This window comes from Bombus bifarius, unplaced genomic scaffold (assembly GCF_011952205.1).
Source record: "Bombus bifarius isolate JDL3187 unplaced genomic scaffold, Bbif_JDL3187 scf7180000007966, whole genome shotgun sequence".
Taxonomy (NCBI): Eukaryota; Metazoa; Arthropoda; class Insecta; order Hymenoptera; family Apidae; genus Bombus; species Bombus bifarius.
Window position 1 is genome coordinate 5,056,300 of NW_022884352.1, and position 24,395 is coordinate 5,080,694.

At 36.3% G+C, this 24,395-nt stretch overlaps 2 protein-coding genes across 7 annotated transcripts; one reads left to right on the plus strand and one right to left on the minus strand.

Moving 5' to 3' along the window:
* The first annotated feature begins 2,979 nt into the window (after positions 1 to 2,979).
* LOC117204324 (cytochrome P450 307a1-like) lies at positions 2,980 to 11,572 on the plus strand. Its single transcript, XM_033441605.1, has 3 exons — positions 2,980 to 5,054; positions 7,664 to 8,455; positions 8,715 to 11,572. Exons 1-3 carry the CDS (start codon positions 4,661 to 4,663, stop codon positions 9,041 to 9,043), a joined length of 1,515 nt encoding a protein of 504 aa, XP_033297496.1. The 5' UTR covers positions 2,980 to 4,660; the 3' UTR covers positions 9,044 to 11,572.
* A 458-nt stretch (positions 11,573 to 12,030) lies between these two features.
* On the minus strand, positions 12,031 to 23,360 carry LOC117204295 (facilitated trehalose transporter Tret1-2 homolog). 6 transcript variants are annotated; one of them, XM_033441557.1, is made up of 7 exons: positions 23,107 to 23,360; positions 20,277 to 20,532; positions 19,590 to 19,875; positions 18,789 to 18,845; positions 14,629 to 14,764; positions 13,708 to 14,027; positions 12,031 to 13,415 (listed from the first exon to the last, which is right to left on the minus strand). In XM_033441557.1, the coding sequence occupies exons 3-7, from the start codon at positions 19,650 to 19,652 to the stop codon at positions 12,462 to 12,464; spliced, it is 1,530 nt and encodes a 509-aa protein (XP_033297448.1). In that variant the 5' UTR covers positions 19,653 to 19,875; positions 20,277 to 20,532; positions 23,107 to 23,360; the 3' UTR covers positions 12,031 to 12,461. The 6 variants fall into 6 exon arrangements, with proteins under 6 accessions (XP_033297448.1, XP_033297455.1, XP_033297454.1 ...); XM_033441564.1 differs by having other exon boundaries at positions 20,277 to 20,560; XM_033441563.1 differs by lacking the exon at positions 23,107 to 23,360 and adding an exon at positions 22,801 to 22,961.
* Positions 23,361 to 24,395: the final 1,035 nt, after the last annotated feature.

Below are 24,395 nucleotides of genomic sequence, written 5' to 3' on the forward strand. Positions count from 1 at the left end.
GTGTGTTAAAAAATTATTTTCTTATTAAATTTGATTTTTATTCTTAAACATCTCAAGGTACAACTTTAATCAGTACAGTACAGTCTGCGTTGCTTGCCAGAAATTTCGAAGGATCAACGAATCCATGTTTACACTGGGACAGGTTTCTTGCGTGACTCGAGGTATTTTAATATTATAGATGATAGCTGTCGAGTAATCTTATTTTACGTGCAACCAACAAGGACCAGCCATTTCAGTCGCCCTGCTGAGCAGTGCATCCTTCTTATACAATCATGGACCACCATCAATAAAAGAAAATATTTCCAACTATACCAAACCACAAATTCTCCCTCCAAAAATTACTCGAACATCTAATAAACATTCTGAAACTTTCAAAAGGCTTTTTAATCAGTCTAGTACGTGCTAGTAACACGGTTCAAGAAAAATCGTGTATTTTCCGATGATGACCAAATAGAATCACGGAATACGCAAGAAGCTTTCACACACCGTCTGAAAAATTACTCAATCATTCAATAACTGTCCTGAAGACTACAGAAACCGTTTTATTCTATCCAATATGGGCTAATAATGCGCAATTGGTGAAAAATTGTATGATATTCGACAGTGTGGAAAGAGAATCGAGTCTGGGAATACAGTCAAAAAGAAGACTCGATCGATTCGAACGCCGATCGAAAGCGAAATGAAAAATTCCATGGGTTCAGGGGGTGGAAGAGTACGAGAATAAAAAAGAAGCTTCGGGTCGCGCAGGAGAGTCGAGAGCTTTCCCGTTATGCGCCTCCTCTCTAAGCCGATTTCGAGCTGCCGGCCACAGGCCGGTACCGCTAGCTTCCCAGAAATCGACGCTCGATAATGCCTCTCGATACGGATGAAGCAATCTCCTCTACTGTCGCACAGCCGCGAGAGGGGAAAAAAAGGCCTCCGACAGAAGGGTGGGGAAACAAGATGCAAGGTGGGGGAAGTCGCACATATAGCTGATACACCACTAGCTCATGTTTTATTCATCGATTCAAACAAATTCGAAGCGTACTCTTCGTCGCGTGCTTCCTCCTCGTCACCGATAACGTGGTTGTCCTTCTCTTATCCGAGCTTTCAGGGCTATACCTTCCCGTTCAGGGATGCCTGGACAATTTGGACGTCGCGAGATCCCTTCTTTCTTCGACAATTTTTTTATTTCACTCGTTTTAACGAAAGATTTGGAGGATTTTTTTTCTGTTTTTTCTCGTTTCATTATTAGGTTGTTTTAGGTGAAATTGTTGGTACAATTGTTCATCACTTTGCTTTAGGAAGTGTTGAACACTTTGATCGGGTTAGTTTGGGATTGTTTCGTTCTTTTTTTTTTAAGAATCTTTTAAGAATTTTGTATGTGTCTTGATTTTATACACTTTTTGTACGAAATAAAGGAACGACGTTAAGGGTTTCAGAGAATTATTCGTAAATTTGTTCTAATAGGGGTTGAATTATCAACTTTGTTTTTCTTAACATTTATCTTTGAAAACTGAAGTTTGTCTGATTATTAGGAATATTATTTTTTGCACGATTATTAATGGAACTCTTCATTGGTTTGCTTTAGTAAGGATTCAACTGATTTTTAAACTTATTTCTGGAAGAACAAAGATCGAGGTGGAATACGACGAGGTTCCACATCGATCAATTTTCTACTGTTGGTCATTTGTAACATTTTCAGGCCTACAGACTTTAAAACCGTTGCTGATCGTAAGTAGACAAATTCTGAGAACTTGCCGAAGACTGCTTTGCTTTTAAATAGGGTCGAAGTTTATCCTAGAACCTTCTTTTCCATTAAAAAAACCATTAAAAAAAATCGTGGTCATATGGTTCTATAAGTTCACGAAAGTTATTTGACAATTCAAAACGCTCCGAAGAAAGTTCTCGAACTGCAAAGTGGATCAGGTAGATCCAACGTCAGAAGTAATTGCGTCTGACTTAAATTCAATTCTACTGAACTGACCTACTATGATCGCCGCGTTCAATGTTGACGCACGACCGACCATTTTCGCGAATATCTTTTGACGATGATATCTAGAAAATCGGGATAATACGCAATTGTTCCATCGAATAAGCGTTTGTTCGTCATTGACAACCTAATTTTTGCTGAGCGGATTTCCAGAGACAGCTAGACTGTTCAAGGACTGATTAGCTCGAACTTGTGATCGAAACTTTACATTATTGCGATCACCTTCGTCTTATATTCTCTTGATCTCCTTATAGTACACCTTTATTTTTTATTTAATATTTTGCACATATTTTTCAATGATTGCGCATTTATTAATTTGACATCTATTTAAATTTTAGAGCATATTATAATAAATATAATTTTAAAGTAATATAAAACGTATACGCAAAATTATATTTGACAACATTATCTTTACTCCTAACACTTCGTTCGAAGACATTGTCACGATGAATGTACAAATGTACACAGTAATTCAATTGATCGATTCAGCTCACTAGCGATTGAATCAAATACCTTCGTTCGAAAATAATTTTTCCATCGAAGCATTTTAGTGGAAAATCACGAGTATATTATTTATTAGTGTCGAGTTTCATTTCCACCTATGCCAGATTGATGACAAATCGAATTTTTCCAAGAGTTTATCGACTCAACGAAGGTGACACGTCGTTCCTTCGATTCATTTTACTATTTATAGTAACGACCGCACAAATGTTATTTACAATATCGTTGTCAATTCTACTGTCGCAATAGTTGGAAATATCAGTGAAAGGATTCTTTTTCCTCTTTTTTCGTCGATCAGAACCGAACGCGTTCGCCTCCCAGTGCTTGTCGCAGAATTGCGTAACTTTCATTCAACATCCTGTAGGAAGAAATTTCAGATTCAAGAAACGATTGATTTTCTTGGAGATAGCGGGAAACGTCCCGCCGATGACGACGACGAAATTTATTTTATGATCGTAAACAACATGTCTGTCTTTGCAGTTTGCATTCGAGCATAAATCGGAAGCAACATTTTTCTACGTGCGATCACATTTCGATATTTGATCCTTGATATTTAGTTAGGATCCACCGAGCACAACGGTAACGAGACCACGTAGAAACTGCTACACGCTGGTACGAGAGACGATACGAAAGATCCGAGACTCGACAAAGATCGAATAAGATCGTTGTCGAGGAAGATGAAGAAGCAAAGGACACGGTCTACCTACAATTTTCCAGTTGCTGAAATTTCGTCGTAAAAGGCGAGCGGCAATGCTCGGAAGGTTTTTCTTCGCTGCAACTCGTTTTGCTCTATCACCCCTGTGGCCCTTAAATGGCCGAGCGAAAAGGCAGCGAGCAGCTCAGCGAGGCTAACGAGCCCAGTTTCTCGTCTCCCCCGGCGGAAAAACGAACGATTTTCGGGTACAGCCTGTACGACGATGGCACGAAAGGCCCACTCTGGATCAGCTTGCAGAACCATAGGCAGGGTCCCATATCGATAAACGTCAAGTACATCGAAATAAGAGCGGAATAAAGGGCGTATGTGAGCCTGGTGTGAGATGGGAGTGAGTAGCCGGTCTCACGAGGTGCTCGTTGGACTGGAGGCTCACCACCTTGCTGCCAGAAAACCCGATGGCACCTTAAGGAGAGAAGTCAAGGGCAAGAAGCGTCCCTTCGTTGCCCAGTCTGGCCCAGCTTGGGCCCTACTTGGACCCCACTCCCGGCCGTCGCGTCTCCACCCCCTCCCCCACCGCCTCACTTCGTGTATATATCTCTTGGTTGTAGAATCTCCCTGCCCCTCCAGCCCCCTTCACCTTTCTGGATCTCCCTCCCTTCCCCTCCATACCTTCTATCATCCTTCCGTTCCGCTCCCTCCACCTTTCCAGCCCTTCTTCTTCGGGCTTCTCCCGACGTTCCACACACCTGAACGACCGAGAGTGTCGGAGAGCCGTCGGCTCTCTCGGTGCTTTCTTGAAATTCGTCTCTCTACCAGCAGTAGCAGCACCAGCAGCACCAGCAGCAACACACCGGGTTGTGTGTTATACACTTACGACAGAGTGTACGACAGAGAGACCAACTTCTCCTCCCCCTTTCGTCTCAACACGAATCCATATGTATGGGGTTGAGAGGCGCACCAGGCGACGCAAATGTGCTGACTACATTACGCCGCTATATAAGATAGCCGGCCAACCATCCTATCCCCACAGACCGAGCCAGATCGGCAGACCGTTCACAGACGGACCAACGAACCGATCTACCGATACTTCAGACACGACACATCTTTTTCGTTAACACGGACCACTTCGCGAACTCAGCCGATCACAGGGTTAGATCAGCCAGTTTTCGTCGAGGAAACCAATTCACCGGTATTATTCGATACGTTCGATTTCATCGGGGGAGGTGATCGGATTTTTACACATTTTACGATTTATATTCAAGATACGTCTTAGCCTGACGATATTTCGGCATTTTCAATAATACACGATCTTTGAAAGAGTTTCGTTCGGTACCGCGATAACATCGCACGTGCCACAAAGTTTCCAAGCTTTGAAAAGTCGAAAAGGCTCAGAGAATTTCCTTTTGAAGAGACCCTTCTCGCGATCCAGATACCCTAGGTCGGGGTACCACGGTTCTTCACACGAGACATAACACGAAAACATCGGTGACGATCGTCAGTGAGTGCATCGACGAAGAGAAACAAGGTCGAAGATGATCCCTTTGACAGCCACCACGTGCTTCCTAATCGCTGTCACCTTCCTGGCACTCGTCCTGATCCTACTGGATCATCTAAGGTCCAAGAAAACGACGAAGAATGTCATCTTGGACGATAACGTCCTGCCGGAACCACCTGGACCCAAACCATGGCCGATTCTGGGCTCCCTTCACATCCTGGGACGCTACGACGTACCCTACAAAGCTTTCGCTGATCTTGTTAGGGACTACGACTGTCAGGTGATCAAGCTTAGGATGGGATCCGTGCCCTGCGTGGTCGTCAATGGTCTGGAGAACATCAGAGAAGTGCTGACCATCAAGGGACACCACTTCGATTCCAGGCCAAATTTCACCAGATACCATCTGCTCTTCGGTGGAAATAAGGAGAACTGTAAGAATATTTCTTTTATCTTATCTTTCCTTTATCTTCTTCATTTCGATTTTGACACCACGAAGATTCTTCTTGTCGTGAGAAAATTTTGCCAGGATCGAGCGTTGTCTTTTTTTTCAAGATTTTTCAGTTTGTTCTTCCTTTATTTCTTATGAATAAATTTTTTCATCAACAAGAAAATTTTCGTCGTGAGAAAAATTTTACTTTTTTTATAAATTTGTAACATTTTTCTGTTTTTATTTCGATATTTACATAACGAGGGCTTCTTTCGTCGCGTGAAAAGTTCCCGAAATTAAACACTGTTTCTTAAAAATCATTTAAAAAGCAGTGCATAACCGAAAATTAAATTTCCACGATCTTGACGAATCGAAATAAATAAGACGTGCCGTTCAGCCAGTTGACAACTCGTTCACCATGCAGACTACCTCGTTAGTTATTTTTGATTATTCGAAAAACTCGTGTCCAAGTGTTACGTAATCGTTTCTCTGCTTCGTATCGTCTCGTAAACCTTCGAGACCCGTTTTATGTATTTTGCCACCGTGTTTAGAAGGATGTCACGCGTCTTTTGAATGAAATTATGTAGCTATGCGGTTAAACGTTAGAAAAAAATGGATTCGGTACGGGTGGAATCGTGAGATAGTGTGAAAATTGAATTTGTCGACACCTCGTCACGGCTGCTGAAAACTCGTTCCCCATGCTAACGACCTTGCCGTCGTACGCGACACGTGAGCGGCCGGCCCACACAACCGCAGCCCGTTTATTTTTCGCGTGGCTCGTGCTTTCGTTGCGTCCACGGAATGCCCGAAACTCGTGCTAAGGTCAACGCCGAAGCGGTACCAAGTGCAAGCCGGAAAGGTCACGGTACCACTTTCACGCGTTCCTGGCTCACCTGGCAGCCGACAAACAGGATCAAGGCTGATCCACCGGAGGCGATTCCGATACTCAGCACCATTTTCTTTCTCTCTCTTTCGCTTCCTACGTCTCGTCCTCACCATTATTTTGCGCTTAGATCCAGAAACTAGACTTGTCTTTGATCGATTCGAATTCACAAGTTTGATTAGTTACATGTCAAGAAGCAATACTATGACAGGAGAAATTCTGTGCCCGACCATAGTGCATTTTTGTGCTTAGATCCAGAAACTACGCTTGTTTTTCATTTCGATTGAAGTACATCAGTTCGATTCATTCTTTAGTAAGAATAATTGTATGAAAGGGAAAATTTTGCGTCTAATTATCGCGATTCTGTGCTTAGATCCAGCAACTAGATTCCATTCTCATAATTTCGCACGTCTTGTTAACGTTTTCTCACAATCAAAGCACCTCTCTTCAACGTTGTACGTCCACTGCAAATGAAATCAGCCTACATAAATCGTAACGTATAAGATGTGCCATTTTGTTGCATCATTTGCGCAGTACTTTTATCCTTGTAGACATACCATTTTAAAGCTGAAATTTTTCTCTTTCACACATAATTTTCATTTCATTAAGTCTTTCTAGAACTTAGTAAAGTATGAATATGTAAAATTCGAATATTTCGTGTTACTACCTAATAGTATCGAAAAATTTTCCATGTTATGTCGTACTAAATTGTGTTCGTCATATTCATATCGTCGAAGGAATCAAAGCGAAACAAAATTATCAAGGACTTGTACGACATTATTTTGTAAAAGAACCAAAAATCCTGGGTTTCTCGGGTCTCAGGGAACCAAGTTACCGAGCGGTATGTCCTGGCGAGTTGCGAGAAACCAGGTCACTTCCTGTTCTGGTCTGCCCCGCGACCGCTTCGATTTGAAATCGAGTCGCCTTGCTCGCGCGGCGATGAATCGATTTTCTGCCGACTGCGCTCGATCCCGGCATCCGCCGATGCTTGCATTTCCGCGTACGCGTTCCCCCGTCTCGGAGAAAGAGAGATAGAGGAAGAACGACAACGGAAAGGGAGAGGAGAAAGAGTACGCGTCAACAAAATTTTTCCATTTTTTTCTTTTTTTTCTTTCTTTTTTTTTCGCCAGTCAACGATATTTCGAAACGCGTGTCTTATTTGCGTCATCAAGTGCCGTTGGAAGGTCAAGTTTAGTCGTGATCATCTTTATTTTGCCTTGACGGTGATCAATGAAAATCACCAAATCGCCGATCGACATGTCCGTTATTAATTTGTCCCTGTCAACCGGTTGTTCGAGCGGAAATTATTTCGAGACGAGCTTCTGTTCTTTTAAAAGAAGGTTTCAATAAATTACGGAAAAATGAAATGTTATTGTTTAAAAGATATTCAAATATCCGAAGTTCTTTTCTTTTGAAATTTCATGCAACAGAAATTCTTCGTTGCGAGATTCTCGTAGTTCAAATTTTTTACTCTGCAAATTTCTAACAGTAAAAATTCCATTCCCGAGATTTCTCGTAATAGGAATCTTTTCTTTCGAAATTTCTTGCGATGGAAATATTCCTTCCAAAAATTTCTTACAGTAAATGTTTTTCCTCGACGTTTCCTATAAAATGTTATCTCTCTGGAAATTTTTCACAGTGAAAATCTTTTTCCTTGGAAATTACTTGCAACAAAGTGTAATATAATTTTATAAAAACCTAAAAAACATTTTCTTCTTTTTATTTTCCAGCTCTGGCATTTTGCAACTGGTCCGAAGTGCAGAAGACTCGAAGAGAGATGCTCCGCGCGCACACGTTCCCGCGCGCGTTCTCCACACGCTATAACGAGCTAAATGGGATAATTGGTGATGAACTAAACCTTCTGATCAACCATCTGGACTCCCTCTCCAACGTAAACGTGCACGTGAAACCATTGATCCTTCATTCCTGCGCGAACATCTTCATCACTTACCTCTGTTCGAAGAACTTCCACCTAGAACACGATGGTTTCCGGTACATGGTCGAGAATTTCGACAAGGTGTTCTTCGAAGTGAATCAGGGTTACGCAGCCGATTTTCTACCCTTCCTTATGCCTCTTCATCACAGAAATATGACAAGAATGGCGCACTGGAGCCACGAAATCAGAAAATTCGTTATCAAGAACATCATTTCTGATAGAGTGAACGCCTGGAATGGCATCGTTCCTGAAAAAGATTATCTAGACTGTCTGATTAATCACGTCAAGAGTGGAGCAGAACCCGAGATGTCCTGGAATACAGCGTTGTTCGTCATGGAAGATATAATTGGTGGACACACTGCCATTGGAAATCTCCTCGTCAAGGTTTTAGGATTCCTCGCTACAAGGCCAGATGTTCAAAAGCTAGCTCAAAAAGAGATCGATTCTCTTGGTATCGCTGGAATCTTCGTTGGACTGGAGAACAGAAGATCCTTGCCTTATGTCGAAGCTATCATCTTGGAGACTATTAGGATAATTGCTAGCCCTATTGTTCCTCACGTGGCTAATCAGGACAGCTCCATTGCTGGTAAGTTTCAGTATTAAATCGCGGATTTTCATGCAATGTCATATTTTTGCGAATGTAAAATAATGATTCTCATAATAGCAAACAAAGAGGATTTGCATCGTTTTAAAAAGACATCGTTTTAAATATCCGCGACCCATTTACAACATCTCATTTAATAATTATCGAACTAGAATCTCTAATCAAAATTTTCCATTTCTTCCTCTTGTCTTTCTTTCCTTTTATCGACCCTAAACTAATCTGATCTCGTTATTCTTTTCAGGCTACAGAATCAAGAAGGACACCTTCATTTTCCTCAACAACTACGATCTAAACATGTCTACCGACCTGTGGACCGCGCCAGAAGAATTCATGCCCGACAGATTCGTCCAGAATGGAAGGTTACTGAAGCCAGAACACTTCCTGCCATTCGGTGGAGGTCGACGATCTTGCATGGGCTACAAACTGGTGCAGTATCTGAGCTTCGCCATTCTAGCTACGTTGCTGAAGAACTTCACGATAGTACCCGTGAAGAACGAGAATTATACGATTCCCATCGGTAACCTGGCCCTGCCTGAGATGACCTTCAAATTTCGATTTGAACGACGGTAGGGCCTCGAAGAAGGCACGGACGTTGGCCTGGGAGGAAAGGGCTGACACGAAGACTTCGGTTGCTTCGGCGAAGCTTCAATGAGAGAGACTTCAACGATAGGGCAACCATAATGGATCGTTGGTCCACGATCAAGAAGGAGCTTCAGGGAAATTTGGGAGGGACCAGCTGAAGAGAGGCTTCTGATTTGTTTTTTTTTTTCTTTTAGACAAAGCTTTATAAGAAGGTCGGATACTGTTTGACCTTCGTCAGCAACGAGAGCTTTACTGACATTACTAGATGGTTAAGGTAGCAAATTTTTGTTGATCGTCCATCAACGGGGAATAATCCCACTTCCCTCTGAAACGGTTCGAAGACGATCAGCCGCGATATCAGGAGAGAAAACTTGGACTGAAAAAGAAGAGGACTGACCCCACGGGATGCTACGGGAAGAACAGTTATCGTTTTAACGAACAGCTTAGGTAAACCGAGCCTTACCGGTCATCTTCTTGTTTCTTTCTTATAGAATCGTGCCTTCCTTGTAATTTTAGAACCATGCTTACTTTAGGCAACTTTTGGTCAATTAATTGGACGATTGAGTTCGTGTTGGTTAAGTAAAAGATTTACGCTACAGCTTGATCGTTGTTCGATACTTTATCGTTGAACGTAGCTGATGCTGATCAAATTACGATTATCTGTCTGTTGATCTTTTAATATTTACAAGATACTGAACGTATTAGTAGAATTTTACATGAGCTACAGTTCGCTGTTATATTAATAGACAAATTGGTATAACAGTAACAAGTTTGTTTTACAAGTAAATTATCTGATTTGCTTATTTGTTAAAAAATTATACGAGAAATATCTACGATCTACATCTTGTAACTGCTAATTCAATAATATTATTAATTAGTAAATTATCGTACAAGAGAATCCACTCGCCGAATATTCAAATTCCAATTGAACGATTGAAAAAGTTTTACTCGATTGATATTACATTTACAGAGGTGATTGACCAAAAGTTACGTGATGTAAACAAGGCTTAAGAACGTAGTATCTTCATCTTGAAAGGTTTCAAGAAGGGATTAAATTCTGCTATAAAAAGACGAAGATTTACGTTCAATTATTACGTTATCGGATGATGGTCCTAAATATATTTTCCTGGAAATCGATCTATTGATCAATCTACTCACTTTAACATTTCCTTCTTCTTCTTTTATTTCATTCTTTTCGATTGCTTCTTTGATGTTAATGTATAAAACGTTACATAAAATGATTAACATCAACATACATAAAATTACGTTGTATAAAATATTAACATCAAGGATAATATTAACTTGAATTTTTAATATCGATCGATTTCATGGGAATACGATGAATCGACGGGCGATCCACGAAGATCCACGGATCAGAAATGACCGAGACCGATTCTTTTGTTTAATCGAACGATCACGTACAAACCATCGTCTGATAACTGCTTGTTCGAAAGACGAGACGCGAGAACGTGAGCGGTAAGCACGGAGAAAACGAGACGATTTTATTTCAAGTTAATCGTTTCGATCGCGTGAAATCAGAACGAAAACACCTCGCGCCACTCCAAAAGAGTGTGAATTCATCGCACGAGCTTATCGATCATCCATCGTTTGCGGTATTCCGAATACTCGACCGATATATGCATCAACATTGATCCAATATTGACTATCAAGGACTAAGCGACGAAATTTCTCCAATGTTGGACCAACGTTCGTGCGGAATAGCGTAAAATCGGTTTTACATATTTCTTTCCTTTTTCCTTTATGACCGAAGAAAATATTAACGAGAACATCGCACCGAAGCGTACAACACGTTTAAAGTTTGTTAATTCTCGTTTCTCGACGCGATCCTCGACGCACATTCCTCTTTCCTCTTTCCTCTCACATTCTTCTCATCTTTGATATTTCTCCTTTTCTTTCGCTCCATATTTCCCTTAGCGCAAATCTGACCGATTATTTGCACCTTACCAATTGATCGTTGTTTCAAAAAAAGAAGAAAGATTCAATGAAGAAAAATATATACATATTTTTTTAACTAAAAATATATATATTTTTATGGTGCAAAAGTGGTGGGAAAATGGTACAGAACGGACGAGTCCCGCGTAAGACGAGAGAAATCGATTTCTCTTTTTTCTTTCTCTTTTTTATTGTAATTATCAATTATTACACGACTGAATGATTTTTCTCAAAGAGAAAAGTCGGTTTGCCCGCGAGAACTACGCTCACGTATAATAATTTATTTTTACGCTATTAAGCATTGATTCTTCTTATTATTATTATGTTATTATATTATATTACATTATATTATTATTATAATATTTCTGCTTGCTACTATTATCATCACTATTATCAGCAGTTAGAGTTTTCATCCCCCTTTTTATCATCACATTTCTCCACCACCCCGTATCTCGTACTTCCACGTCCGTACGTTATTTTGTGTTTGTTATTTAATTATTGCGATTGTTACGACATTTGTTAATTTATTATTTAAGATTTTAATAATAAAAGCGACAAATAAGACTTCTTTTTTATATTTTTCTCTCCCGTTAAACGAGCCTTCCTTTCAGTAATCTCTTCCTACTTTTCTTGCGAACGAAGAACACATCGTGTTAAAAATTTTACTAGATTTTACGAAATTTTTACCAAAACACTTACGTTAACTGAGGAACGAGCAGTCAAGTGGAAATTAACAACCATGTTACTTGACTTTGACGTCTCTTATCATTCGCATAATCGCTATCAAGTAAGACTTATTGTCACAATTCCGCCCTATATCCATTTGGATACGAAAGTGTAGATAATAGAATGATAACTCTGATTCGATACGAAATAAATCATAATCACGCTTGCAGTAGACACTGTTATATACCGTTAAAAATATTAGCACTTCACTTAAGTGTAATTCAATTACAAATCGATGGTTCAACATTCGAAGGCAGTTATATAATATTTAACATTTATTATTTAATATAATGCACATAATATTTCACATTTATTATTTAATATAATACATATAATATTTAACATTTATTAAAGGTATAAAAATAAGTATATTCTTAAGTTACTTTAACAGAAAATAAACATAGATGGCAGGATGACAGGCAGTTGCAACGTGGTTTGATAGATTAATTAACAGTTATAAACTCAATAAGGAAGCTAGATTTGCAAGGGCTGATATTTTTAACGAATGAAAATCTCGATCAACCTTTTCTAACATCCCCAATCTTTATATTCAAACTTTTCGCAAACATGAAAAAGATTGTTACGATTTAGACAAAGTTGAGAGTATTTTCACCGTTGCATTGATATTCAGATATATAAATAGAATCCCTCGATATCATTTTTTTCCGCCTTCAAAAAGTCCATCATTTCTTTTTTTTACTAAATAATTCGTATAACCTTCAAGTAACTATAGTTTCCTCCAGAAACATATATCATATTTACCATCCACCATCTCCTCTTCCTCCGGCGTGTCAACCACTTCCTTCTTCCTCGAGAACATATCTTCGATCTCGCTCAAAGTCTTTCCCTTAGTCTCAGGTAAGAAAAACGTCACAAATAACGTTCCCAAAAACGACAGCACCGTGAAAAATATGAAAACTCCATGTCTGCCCATGGCGACCTCCATGTCCGGGTAGGTTTTCACCGTGATGGAGCTGAAGATGTAATTGATACACGTAGTCAATCCTGATAACGCTTCTTTAACCTTCGTTGGATACACTTCGCCCACCATGGCGAATGGGATCACCAAGAAGCCAAGAGTGCTTCCAAAAATGTACATAAGTATACATATCACAGGTATCAGGCCACCATCGTTTATAGAATATCCCTTATCCTTCAATAATAAGTACACAGACAATACTCCCATGAAAATTGTCATTGCAGATCCAGAAACGATAGAAGGTTTTCTCCTTCCTAACTTTTCTGACATGCACGACACTAGTAAAGTACCTACTAATCTTGTTAATCCTATCAAAACTGCCCCCAAATTGGGATCTATAGTGACTCCAGCGCTTTGTATAATGTCCACTGCGTAGTAGACGATGATGAAAAGTCCGGAGAATTGCTGGAAAAAGAAATAACCGAGCAGGATTGCAAAAGGTACCATGGCGTTCCTCTTGAGCATATGTTTCATGAAATTTTGTTTCTTTCGCTGAGGACGTGGTTTCAATTCTTCGTAGAGCTGTGGCGGGGGAGGCACGTCTTTTGGGATGCCGCGGAATATTTTCAACACCTGTAACGCCTCGTCTAGACGACCTCTGTCTCGTAACCAGATCGGGGTTTCTAGGACGACGGCCAAGGTCAGTACGGTCGAGACCAGAGGAAACAGGGCACACATCAGAGCCACCATTCGCCAGTCGTCCTTTGGGAGAGAAAGATCGTGAGTCGAACTGTGATCCCTGATTACTAGACTGCGGATTGTTCTTTACAAAAATTTCTATTTTTCATAAGAATTTAGTATTCTGTATAGAGTATGAATTTTAAATTCCTGATTAATTTCTTAACCATATTAATTCTACGCAGTTCTTAATATCTTTTTACTTGATTCTTTCCAATTTTGAAGCTATAAATATAACTGTTCTAAGATTTTTGAGCAGATGCATATATCACAAAACTTTTTGAAGAAAGAGAATTACATACATAACTTTCTTTACCTTGAAAATATAGCCGAAAATATAAACGACAAGAACACCGATGGCGATGGATACGCTGGTCCATGTGATCATAATTGATCGCCATTTTGGAGAAGAAACCTCCGCGCTATAAACTGTGGCTGGTACCGAGGCCATGCCTGTCGCGATTCCAGAAATGATTCTGCCTACAAGAATTTGTTCGTATGTTCCAGCTAAATAAATGACGAACCAGCCAACGATGGACACGATAGACGTTATCAACAAGCTCAACTTTCTTCCGCGTCTCATAGTGTAACCAGAAACGATGCAACCAAATGGAATACCTAGTGCCGTTGCTGTCGCTATGGATTATGCAATTGGATTATTAATTTCGGTGAAGAAGATCGCACAGGTTAGCTTAGTTCTTACTTTGGAAATAATTCAATCCATTTAGGACCAACGCTGCGATATTTCAAGCAATTTACAATACATCATCGAATTCTGTATTTTAACACTATGGCTACGAATTTCAAATATTCGTTCAATATATGTATATGTATAGATATATATATATTTTTTTGTGTATGTCTTCCACCTAAATTCTACAATTTTATGAAATTTGAAAGAATTAAAGCATTCATAATATTGTGAAAAACCGCTCGTTGGTCCCCAATGAATTGATACTTTGCAGTTTGACTAACGTTCGTTATTTTATTCCACCTAATCCTTATTCGATAAACAATATTTTCGAAGCTTGTTCATAATTTGTATAAATTTATCCATATATTACCACAAGAGAATATCCAAAAGTATATTTAATTAATTCGAGAAAAATCAAATGAAATACTAGTAAATAATTCCTTAATTGCTTTAAAAATTTTCTTTCATTCGCTTTGTTGAATATTACCGTGTTAAATAAATTAATGGAATTAAATTCATCGAAATTATCGAGGTAGTACTGACCTATCCAATTGGCTTGAACTTTGTCGATTTTCACGTCACTGGTAGGTGACATCAAAGGTGTCAATGCAACTCCGCTATAGCCAAAAGCCATGGAAGGACCCAAAACCGAGGAGTTCGCGCACAGCGACATAATTATCTGCAAACGAATATTTTAGAGATACTTTATATCGCAAAATCTTAATTTATCGATTAACTCGATAGAGTATAAATTAAAAAACAATTTGTTTGCTAAATAATTACAAAATTCAATTTGCATCAGAGTATACTATGTAGAGTGTTGTAAATTACTTCGAGTAGATTCTTTATTATTTATTGCCATCATAATTTTTAAAGAGATTACAATCCTATTAATTCTTCTGAAAGATACACGATATATTAATTATAAAATTTCTACATATATAAAGATCTGTGTCTTTTTCATGATAAACTTCTATTTTCGTGTTTGAATCCGTAATTATAACTATTATAATTGCTAATGGCTGCATGCAAGTGAATAGACACTAAAATGTATAATCGATTATAGACGTACACGTGATCAGTTAATTATTAGCATATTAGGTATTTAAAAGATTACTGTGATCATAAAGTTGACTCGTCCTTATTGGGAAGTACCTAACAATTTAATGTTAATTATTACGTTGAGTTATCAGACAAGTAGAAATTGATGATTAGCTAAGCAGTATATTCTGATGGACGAAATTTAATGAAATTAATGATAGATAAAATATGTGATACCATCTTTGATCAATTTTTCAATTAATAAGAAACTTTCAATAATATGAATTGAGATTATACCTAAATATCAGCGTAAACACATTAAATCTGATTACAAGATAACGCTAACTTCTCTAACAACAAAACAAAATGTTCTCTCAGCAAACAATAAATATTCAACAATTTTACACTTATGAATATGCAATTTACTATTATCTTAAACGGAAAATTCCCAACTTGTTCCGCATAAGCGAGTCTATAACACATAATCAAAATAAAAGAATCGAAAATATACATCGTTACAACGTATCTTTTCTAAAGTCAGTCCTCAATTAAAGAACGAAGATAACGAATGAACAAAAGAATAAAATTTATTGTAAATGCTAGTAAATCAGGAGGCATTTTTTCTGAAACAATCCTACTATCGCTGAGAAGCCGCTCGTATGTGACCAATATCGAAACCGGTTTGGGATGAAGGTTTACAAAGAAGAAGAGCAAGGAGGAATAATTAAATTAAGCCTTGAAATGTCATCAAAAGGTTTACGTAAAGCTGCGTTAAGCGTGATAATATCACGGTATTTCGAGTTACGCAAACCTTTCTAATACGCCACCGCGCCTCCGTCTATAGCTATTACTTTAGCGTACTTGTCTCACTGCATTTACTTATTTTCCAGTTGTGCAACAGTCGAGAATTTTATAGAATTTGCGTGGTTGACAAATCATGGTATCTCGCGTGACTTATCTTTTCCATTATCTTTCCCTAATTTTCTAATTACCGACATTAATGATTCTTCCATGGAAGATACCAATAACTTCTCATCGTACATTTCCAAGAAAATGAACGTTATCTATGCCATGAGAAAGCTATGAGATAATTGTAAAACGCGTTAATCAAAAAAACTTCGATAATTTAAGGAGTTGCAGAGTGAAACAAGATGATTAATAGTACAAAAAATGGGAATACCTATTAATTTTGAGTTTGGGTTTTGCAATGTATTAGGTTGTGAATTATATAATTCATGCAAAATGTTGGGTTTTTACACATATATTTTTGAAATTTTTTCGAAAGAAATGAAGAAAAGTCAGTTTACAGAAGAATTCTCCCAGAGGAACTATGATTAATTTAAAATATGCATTATTAAGAATACTTCGCTTACATTAATGCAACATTTTGGAACACTTCTACTTAATTACTTAATAACTTTTTCTTAATAACTTCTACTCTTTTCTCTAATTTAGTTCTAATCTCCAAAAGCTCGTGGAAGATTAAACGAGAGGTTATAAGCATTTATAATAGCAGAAATTAAGCCTCTCATATGAGTTGTTACGTAAATAACAGACTAACGTATATAGCTCAGTAATTTTTACGTAAGACCTTCTGTTTATCTCCGTGTTTCTCATCTAGTTTAACAACTCAATCCTAGAAAATCCTAGAAAATCCTAAAAAACCGATCTTAGCAAGTAAAATACGAAGAATCAATAATATTTCATAATCGATCAAATTTTGTATTCACAATATAATTTTTAAAATTTCTTAAACCACGTTTCTGTTCCAATTAGATAACGTGCAAATGTTTAAAAAAGTTTGATAGCCTTTAGAATGCAAATTATAATAATACGAATTTAAGTACCACTTGAGAAAATAAGTATTGTTGTTCAGAAGTTGCAAGACCAATTGAATAGAACGATTATTATTGAGCCAATGATACGCTTAACTGTTCATCAACAATGATGTATAGAACGCGGCGTGACAAGAATTAAAATGGATGAATATTAATCCAACATTGATCGATTCAACTCAATAACTTAATTTTATTCATAATTTATTTTTCATAATTAAATTTAATTATTATTTATTTTCCAAGATAACTGTAAGGAACAACTCCGTTAGCCATTGTTGCAATTCACGAATGATGTCTTAAAATGAAATGATTATTCAGTGTTAACATATTGCAGACTGATTATGGAAATTTCTACATTTCGTTTAATAACGCGTTACACGTTTTCAATATATTTCCAATGTTTATAATAATAATGCAATCCATGTCCAGTCCAAAGCATAATATAATGGCGATAGCCATTTTATGAAAGTTCTGGAATAGATAAAACTTGGCAACTTTTCTTGTAAATAATTACAAATTGCACTTTGTAATCTTTTCAAAAAGCAATGATACAAAATGGCAAATTCTTAAAATATGTTTTATTTTTAGCAAAACATCAGCATTTAACGTAGATTACGGATTTGAAATTACATTCACGAATTCAATTAATTACAAAGTAACCATCGCTTCATTATTTAATGTTAATTTTATTTACTAGTTGCCTCGATGCTTGCGGTCGAGAATGTGCTAATCTACAAGTCACACTTATCTCATTCAAAAATAATTTTGCAACTTTACTCACGAATCGACGTCAATATTCAGTTGTGTCAGAAAATTCTAACAGTATATATGTATAATATATATAAAATATAACAAATCAATTCGATTACATAAAGTTTTAACTGCGTCCGATTAGTTCACCTGATAAGTTCGATTTTTCTGAATCTAGCTCTAAGCTTCTAAGCTTCATGAAGTACTTTGAGAACTCGATTCGATCACAGAAATGCTTAACTGCATTGAAGCATTAAACCGTTCGTGTGATAAATTCGATTTTTGTAAATTCGTTAAACATTGCGAAGTACTTTAAGAAAGATTAAGAATCAAGATTGTAAAAGAAGAATGATCAAGAATCAAAATTAAAAATTAATCATTGGTAAATATAAAAATGAATGTAATATCCTATCGTTCTCTATAGTAGTAGCGTGATAGTAAAATACTCAAGAGATAAGAACCTTTCCCTTGAAATGACCTCGTTCGATATCATTTGCGTCAACTTCATAGGACGAACAACGAAAGGATATATCAGTCTCGTTATCATTATTATTACCATTATTTTTCTGCACATGCCCGCGATCTGTGTCAAAGACCTCTTAACTCTGGTAGAAATAAAATACCGAGCAAAACGATTTCTCGATAAAAGGTTTTGTTTTGGACGTTGAACATTCGTAATTTATCTCAACGGTTAATGGAAATTTATAATTCGTCGTATCGATTTTTTGTTCGATGATAAATTCTAATTGACCAACTTTTCTTACTTTGACTTCTTATTTTACTCTTCATCGATTCTCAATCTATATTATAATTCTTTTATTCCGTAATATTAGATGATATCAAGCAAACTGATTTGTATATTCTATCTCTAAACGTAATTGCTTTCATGGTTATTTATTACAAGCAAATGCAATAGCAGCGATTATAATAGTAATTCAGAAAACGTGGCTCGTTTTTATAAAGTCAAAGAACGTTCTATCAGCATAGATACCATAAATTTTATTCCATCGCATTATTTATTTGAAATGATATAAATTAATTGAAATAAACTAAATGTAAAAAAAGACATTCTACCTGATACATGACACCTTTCTTCTCCCATCTTTTTTCCTCTTCGGGATCTGGTACGAACTATAAAGAAAAAATCATTCAGTTTACATCCTTCGATAATCATGGTACACGGCATAAAGTAAACTGAGAATTTTCATGCGTTATCTACTTTTCTACGATGGCAGATATGGATTTATGTATTAACTTAATGTACTGACTTAAAATTACGATGACTTAATACTCCTGACTTTGTTTGTGACCTTCAGCGTTTTTCTTTGAACGTTTGCAGGTACTAAGCAACTACTAAAAGGCTGTGATAACGTAATGACGTGCACTTACTGGCAGAAGTTAAAAAACATAATGATCACTTTGAAATTACTCTATGTTATCTGTCTTCTGAGATTCACTGATTGGATTTGAAAATACCAGAAAGAGATAACAATCCGTGTATGAACATACAATAATTTTTAATGTTAAACATCTAAAAGCGAAAGTGAGATATGATGGCGTCAATAATATGTATGGGGTTGTTGGTCCTGATCCGTTGATAATTACCCTTGATAATTATTGATCAGTTATTGATTAAACAATAATTCCTTGGTATTGTCTTGGACTTATTTTTCATGTTATGTACAGTTTAATTTATGTTAGAAATATGTATAGTTTCCATTGACAATTATTTTGACAATAATTCTAATTACATAAAGTACTGCTGCAGTGCAAATTAATTAAAAATATCATACAAGAAGTTATCGTAATGGAGAAAGAGATTCGATAAGGTGGTAAAAAATTATGATGAAAATATTTTTTAGATAACAAGATTACCTTGGTCTCCAAATGTGTCTCCACGTGCCCGTTCGAATCATTCATTCCGTTTACTATACTCATTTTCAAATATGTCGTAGTAAGTATTCTTTTAAACGTCACTTCGCTCGTGCTCTCTTAACTTAGTTTGTATTCTTTCATCTAATTAATTATTTTACGTCTACATACAAGTTCTCTTTAACTTTATCCTTCGTTAAGGAGAATGTCCTCGCATCCACGGTTAAAGCATTAGCATATGATTAACATATTATATGTCATATCATAATATATCATGATTCGATCATACCTGTGAGATAAACATAAAAAATTGATATGAAATATGAACTCAGTCGCTGGTTGACTAATTAGCAATCATCGATCATCGCGATTTCAGATTGATCGGAACTGATAAAATGATAAGGTATTCTGTAAAATAATCACAAAACTCTCGATGATTGAATTCGAATGACGGCATTATTGCAAAATATTTTAATATTCGATGTTTTCAATAGCAAATAATTTATCATTTAACTAATTTAAAACCGAATTTTTGTCTATGTTAAACAATGTAATAAATTGTAAATTATGTAGAAGCAGATTTCTTCGATGCTAAATGCTTCAACACCAGCGCGAATAATTTAACTATCAAGAAATATTGCACAAAAATTTTGAAAATTAAGTCAGCAATCAATCTCAAATTTAATTTACCTTAAACCAAAATTCTTCCAAAATATTCGGTTTTTCTTTCTTTAAATTTACAAAGAATTCAATGGACTGTCTTCATCCGAATCACTGAGCTCTTCCCACAAATACGGGTCCCACATTCCCGAGAATAATGTCATAAGCCAGAAATCCCCTAAGTAAACCAGCAAGACCTTTTTCCACAGGAAATAGTTAACTCTCCAGCGATTAAAAAAATTCTTGTTCTCGACCTCCTCCAGCAGTTGCCATAGATTCATCTCCCCTTCATGTCAAAGGAATACTTCATTAAACTATATAACCAAGTTACACACAAAAATTCCCGATCTTCCCTCCCCCACGATTGATATAAACAAAAAATTACTATGTCGCAATATTTCCTTACTTTTTTAATCAATGTTCCGACTATTACACTGCTCTCTACTTATCTAGATATAAATGCACATATATTAAATCATACTCTGACTCGTGTAATATTATGAGTAAATTATTACTTCACATGTATTTAACTTCTTGCAATCTTCGAACTTTTATGTTTCGACTTTGGATTTATGTAATATTTGATTTGATTTATGAAGTATTTGGAATATTTGTAAAAAATATTTGACATAGAGTTGAAATGAAGTATCGTGCATATTAAAACAACGTTTCCATATCTTGCTCGAGCTTGAAATATTCCTTACTAGAGAATAAGAAACTTAGAAAACAAATGTTAAATAAAATTTCTTGTTAGAAGAAATCGATTGGATCGATAATGATCGAAAGAACACAGCAGGGTTTAAACAAATGTATAATAACGTAGTCGTATTGCAAATCGTGTAATCTTTAATATTTTGATACGCGAGTATTTTAACCACTTAACAGAAGATTTTCGTGTGACAGCAGTAAAATCGAATGATTCTTTTATATTTCCTTAGAAAATTATTAACAAACAAAAGATTATTATTTGACGAGTAAAAAGAGATATTCGTGAACTAAAAAATAAAAGTTGCTTTGTTGATCTTTCTTCACTGTTATATCGGATCGTATGCAATCATTGTCATGTTTTACAACGATGTAATCATCGTTTGCATGCAGTGTTGCACTTGATACACTCATCAGAATCTAAAAATTACGAAGTTTCTCAAGGTTGCATAACTTGCGCTGAGATTATACGTACCATATTTCAAACAAAAAGTATGAAAAATTACACAAGCTGTACAATTTCGAAGGAAAATGAGCTTTTCTCGATAGATAAATTGAGTTTACATCGATTAAAGGAATATTTGAATAAGAAATAAAATAAAGATCGAAGGTATTATAAACAAACTTCGTTTTAAATTGTTCAGCCAATTATTTCCTGTTATTGTGCAAAGACGCGTTTAAAGATTTAGTAAAGTTCGAAAACACATACTTACAAATAAATGTAATTACAGGTAAATAAACCGACTTATATAAACTATTGCAGTCAGATAAACAACGATCCTATATGTGCAGATTATCAGATTAGATTATTGATTATCACGCTGTCTTGTCATCTCAATATTACATTTCATATACATCGCGCGCATATTATTGACTTTTACACACGCTTATCATCAGGCTCTGGCGCGCCTTGCTAAACGAGTTTCAACTTGGTTATTTTTTTCGAATTCGGCTCCACAAATTTATGTGGATGGTTTTGAAGCATTGTGCTTTTGATTTATACAAAAAACATTTTGTTTTGATGTTTGATTTTCTGGACCAGTCATGCAAGTATCTCTTCTTATCGCACTTGCCCATTACATGGATCGTTCTTGCAATTAGTCTGGCTGATATTTTTAGCCATTAAACTTTATGGCTTTAAGCTACATGTTATAAATTGAAGCACCTATACATCAAAATGCATGCATGAAAGTGATAGAATCATCCTCATTAGTGAATTCAGGCAAATCTGTGCATTGAGGAATTAAATGTATTTACTGAAGTAATTTGCAGAACGAGAATATCACAAATTTTCAAATTGTAGATTACGATAAATTTTCCATTCATTAATTTCTGTTAACAAAATGAATATTATATAAAATTGTTCAGAATTGACCTTACTTAGTCACATGAACGATAGCAGCTACTGTTGTCAGAAGATATTTCAAACATAAAATAATGTTGCTTTAATAAGAAGCGTTGTCAACAATAACAAAGCTAAGTCAATGGTCGATGCCAGTAATTGAATATAAATATAAATACAAATATATATATTTACATACGCAAATTACACAGAATTAAATACTGAAGTATCCTCGCACAAAAAACTGTGCGAATTACGATACTAATTACATGTCTTTATCTTAGAACGACGATGAGTATATTTTTCGGTTAATCATCGAAAAATAATTTTATTGTATTTTATTATTTTTCCGGCAACAATTTAAATCGACTTAAGTCGATATCTCGAGAAAGATTACGAAAGAAACTTTAGCATATCTGGGTTAAATGTACGCGGAATAATTTACTAAAAATACCAAATTATAAATCAGTCTACATATACGTCTCTACTGTAACCACACAGACTCACTTTCTTCAACAAAACTCATCGCCGAAGCGTCTCCACAAAGAAACAACCTGAAACTAACTCGTGAATCAATTCCTTTCACTATGCTTCCATATCCACCAATCATTCGCGTCACAGTTTCCCAGATTTCCCAACCACAGATTTCACAACCACAATTTCCCTTCTTCTTCAATCAATTCTCACATATATATATATATGCATCTTTCTTTCGTTTTATCTCACAAAACATCCAACAAAACGTTTTCCTTCCAAACGAATCTTTTTTTCTTTTATATATTTCTCGAATATTTTAAGAGTGTACCAATGTACCAAGATTGAAGATTCTTTGTTCGAATGGTTCCAGACAGACGTTAAAACGCAGACGATGACCTGGTACAGTTGCAGCCGGGAGGACAGCCACGCGGAGACTCGTTATTCACTGAATGCAAGTCCGGTTTCATCCGCTGGCAGTGGACAGACACGAGTTTCTTCGTTCCCGATCGTCGTGGACCATTCACATCCGCGGCTCAGTGGCGATATTCCGCGTCTGTCGGCACGCGATCACGCTGAAACATATATACTGCCGGCGAATTCCGACAGATAAAGGAACCCATTGCGTAAAATGGTCCGAGCGAACGTAGCTCGTCGCGTGAATCAGCTATCGGTACATACATCGTTCCATCGACGTATCGGAGCTTGGTCGAGCTGTAAATGCCGACAGGGACCCGGGTGCTACATTTTTTCCTTTTCTTTTTCTTTCCTTTGTTATGAATTCTTTGTGTGAATATTATGAGCCACTCAGAAGTAGTATGGTAACGTACAGTGGTTACGAAATCACGACATAAAGTTCGAAACAAATCTGAAAGTCATATCGTGGCTACAAAAAATATTTATACATGGTTGTATTTATCGGGGAATTTATAAATGCTAATTAATTGGATTCAAATACATCAACACTGAAACTACTGCTGTAATACATGTACCTAAATTTTCTGTATAGAAATCAGTATAATTCAAATGGTATTAAGTAACGTAAACAGACTTATTATGGAATCTAGAATCTCTCATAGGTTTAATATGGAAATATAAAAAAATATATAATATAAATATATAGAAACGCATAGAAATATGGAAATATGGAACACTACAATATCTCGGCAAGTAACCAACAAAATCAATCGGCAATAGCGTAAAGTATTTTTAAAAGCAAAAGACAAGCATAGTCACGTTTGAGTTTTGTTTGAAAATCTGTCGTTGAATGCGACTGACTCTTGTACTTAAAAGCGTATCAAAGTACTGGAGAGACAAGTCAAATAGCGAATATGTATTAATTTCGTTGTGTTTTAACGTTAGTTTCATTGAAAGGAAGTATGTTCGTCTTTCTGGGAAGCTTTTCGAATCAGGTGCGTTCCGTATTAGGTGCAGTTACCCTAATTATATCTCTGTTTAAATGAAAATCAATATTAATTTTGCCAAAAATATTTGTATGTGTTCGATAATTGTAAAAAAAAAAGAGAAAATCCGAAATTTGCCATTTTGTCGCGTTTAGTTGGTTTTAGCGTTTAACTTCGTCCCTTTTAGTAACAGTTTCACAGGACTACAGATAGTTGACGCGGTGA